Source organism: Diplotaxodon limnothrissa, linkage group LG12 (genome assembly GCF_057381915.1).
Source record: "Diplotaxodon limnothrissa isolate DT_005_m linkage group LG12, D_limnothrissa_male_GT1.1, whole genome shotgun sequence".
NCBI classification, from domain to species: Eukaryota; Metazoa; Chordata; class Actinopteri; order Cichliformes; family Cichlidae; genus Diplotaxodon; species Diplotaxodon limnothrissa.
The window spans coordinates 18680841-18684007 of NC_140607.1; the positions used below are offsets into that span (position 1 = coordinate 18680841).

The window sequence follows — 3167 nt, forward strand, 5'->3', positions numbered from 1 at the left end:
CATAACAGCATGACAGGTTTACAAATTCCTTTGAGTTGCGCGAGCACAAAAGGATATGCGGGGAGGGAGGGGGCAAAAGATATAGGACAGATTGTTTCTTGTGCTTACAGCTTGTCCCGGTGTCTCTTTCCTTATGTCTTTAGGCTAACTTAGGTGGTACCTCTTTGCTGCACATCACGAGGAAATGAAAACGTAACCTTAGCCGATTTCTAAAGATGACTGCAGGCACGTGGGAGACCTGAATGGATATACAAAGAAAGCCTCTTAACATTACCACTCCAAACCAACTGAGCAGCTACACCACCCTTTTTAATACTTTGTCCTTGAATAATTACAGCCAGCAGCACAGGGTTAATTGAACTGAAAAGGTTATTCAGTTGAGTTTAACTGAAGCGCCGAGCCACAGAGTGTTGGATGGGGGCTGGAACAATAACGTATCAGAGTTCTAAGACCAGGAGGACTGGATTCTTTTCTGCAAACCCCCTCACACCGATTTTTAATCTCCCACTTTATTCACTGCTTTCAGGAGCTTATGACAAAGGATTTAAATTTACCACCTACTTTCATGCGTTGTCTGCAGACTCAACATGAGGCCAGTCTAAACAAAATGTGCTTACACAAGGCTGCATTAAAACCAATTAATCTGGAGAACTTTAATCTGGCTGTGAACAACAGTACACAACTAAAAATCACATTTAATGCTGCAGGTTAAACACCAAATATAGCCAAAAACAGCCCCTGGTTTTTCAGTGGAAGCCCATTATTGCCAGGAAATAACCCGTTTAGTAAGTTTCATAATTTATTAGCCAACTGGAATCACTGTTGACTCTTTTAAACAATGCGCATACATGTATGGAAGCTGTGCAAGAAACATGGACAAGGATATTCTCATTTTAGGAGACTTTATTTACAAAGAAAATTAGGTGATTCCCATTCTTCAGCGTCGATAGAACTCTGATGGATAAATATGTTCCAGCTGCCAACCTACGGGAAAGAACAAGAAAATGGGGGAAGTAAGCGATAAGATGACTTGCATATGCCAGGTTGTCAGAAAAGCAATTTCTGAGTAAACACCAGTGACGAGAAAATGTGACAACAACAATTCTAACCCGCTCCCACCTGATACAAATCGATGTCTGCAATAAACTGTCACATTAACTCGCTGAAGTGCGAGCTTATCTGCACAACATAGCAGCAATATGAACCCACATGACATTTGTTACTGTCACTCTCAGACATACAGGTAATTTATTTAAGATATGCCACAGCAGAAAAAGGCTAAAGAGGTGCAGTGAAGGACTGCGATCATCTGAGGTCACTATACAAACCGATATCGAGGAAACTGCCACCCATCATCCTGACATTTTAACGAAAAGCAGATGGGGCTTGATAAAAACGGCAGGTGTAATTACCTTGAAGGCTGAATTACAACACTGGGCCATTTTACTTCTTCAGGATCTGATGTCTGACGACAATAAAGGGGAATGCAAAGCCACTGCCGAAGAAAAGCACCATCATGCCCAGCAGGCGCCACTTGTTGTCCACAGAAAATGGCAGGTTCTGTAAAAAGACAAGACCATTACAATGTAGGCAACTGCTTAGAAAATGGAACATAGTTCACTGAACCACAATTACTACACCTGTGAATGATCAGAATTATAGACAAGACAAATAGAGCGCCATAGTGCACCTTAATATCAGAAAGAAGCTACAGTCGGCCCTGATCTGTAATAAGTCTGTGTGTAAATAAAAAATGCAATGTTTTCTTTAATAGCCAAGACTAACATGCATTACAATATATATTCCTTACAATAAATATGTACATGTACACTTGTAAAACTGGAATTTTTTGGTCATTTGCACTTTTTAAATCACCAGAAATTTTGATAGATGCTTACTAGTATAGAGGGTGAACTCTTAGTTAAGCGCACCTCTCTTCCTCCCTCACTGCTCTGACCTTAGCAGGAGGCGGAAGCACAGCTTGTACAGGAATTAAGATTCCTGCTATGCGAATAGATCCGCAATTTAGTGTTTACGAGACTTTTAAGCCTCTCAATATACATTTCAGATTGGTTTCAAAGTTAAGCAAATTTTCCAAAGTAGGCAGGTTACATAGCAAGCTAAAAGCCTTTACCGGTGTCGCCACAAACCGACTAGCATGGCTAATGCTAGCCAAAAGTTCGTAGTCCCTGTCATCAATTCTGTCTTTGCTGCCACAAGTTTATATAATATGTTACCAGAAACTGGAGGAAACGTAGATGTAGAATATAAAATAACCAAAGCCCGGCTATTTTGGCTCGATATACAATCACGCTCTTGTCAACTGACAGGCATGACCTCCATGTACCGCTAGCTAACGTCAAGGCTGTACGTACACACAAGGCCTCATCACAAAATACCACCATTATGGTAAAACTGCTGCTGTCAGGAAGTGGTCTCACCTTTCCTGGTCCTTCAGCATAGTGTGAAGAACGAACAGCAGACGTTGCGAATCGCCTCACAGCTTGTCCGAGCATTGTGGAAGTCTCTCCTCTGATCCAGTACACTATTAAAGAGTGCGACCTTCTTGTTTTAGCGGTGAGCCGTGGAGCGACGCAAAGAATAGTGGGAAAAGACTAATGTGTATGGGAAATGTAGTTCAATTGTATCCGAAGCGACTACAGGTTTTTTTTTGTTTTTTGTTTTTTCCCATAATGATTATAATCCATTAGGTATAAAAAGCAAGCAAGCAAGAAAAATATAAAAAAAAGTTGTTTAGGCTATATTTGCCTTTGGGATCTTTCATCACAGGGAGAAAAACGTTTCACACTATGCTGTCTCATCCACAGACAGACAACGACATCGATTTGCGGTTTTTCAGTTATCATGGGATTTCAAATGTGAAGGAACCCATTCCTCTCAGAACGGCATACTAAAGTTAACTAAAGTGGAGATATAATGGGTAAGGGTGGTTATGCTGCTCACGTCGTTTAGCACGTGTGATTGACACTGTTTCAGAGTCAGTTATTAAAAATAATCCATGTGTAGGTAAGGCAGCAGATGTCACTTTCTTTATTTGAAAGTATGGAGAGATAGTGATCTGGGGATTAAATTAACTTCAGTGTTTCAGTGCGTGTCCTTGCGGGCTTCATTGGAGTAAAAAAGTATTGGTTGATAAGCTATCTTCA

General features: G+C 40.8%; 1 protein-coding gene across 1 annotated transcript; it reads right to left on the bottom strand.

Moving 5' to 3' along the window:
- Nucleotides 1-879: 879 nt before the first annotated feature.
- Nucleotides 880-2601, bottom strand: cox7c (cytochrome c oxidase subunit 7C). Its single transcript, XM_085368151.1, has 3 exons — nucleotides 2442-2601; nucleotides 1413-1560; nucleotides 880-984 (listed from the first exon to the last, which is right to left on the bottom strand). The coding sequence occupies exons 1-2, from the start codon at nucleotides 2514-2516 to the stop codon at nucleotides 1444-1446; spliced, it is 192 nt and encodes a 63-aa protein (XP_085224277.1). The 5' UTR covers nucleotides 2517-2601; the 3' UTR covers nucleotides 880-984; nucleotides 1413-1443.
- Nucleotides 2602-3167: the final 566 nt, after the last annotated feature.

Excerpts from the sequence above, each read along its gene's own strand:
- cox7c (XM_085368151.1), bottom strand. The coding sequence starts at position 2,516 with ATGCTCGGACAAGCTGTGAGGCGATTCGCAACGTCTGCTGTTCGTTCT. Across the intron at positions 1,561-2,441 it reads ATGCTGAAGGACCAGGAAAG|AACCTGCCATTTTCTGTGGA; the intron begins GTGAGACCACTT and ends GTCTTTTTACAG.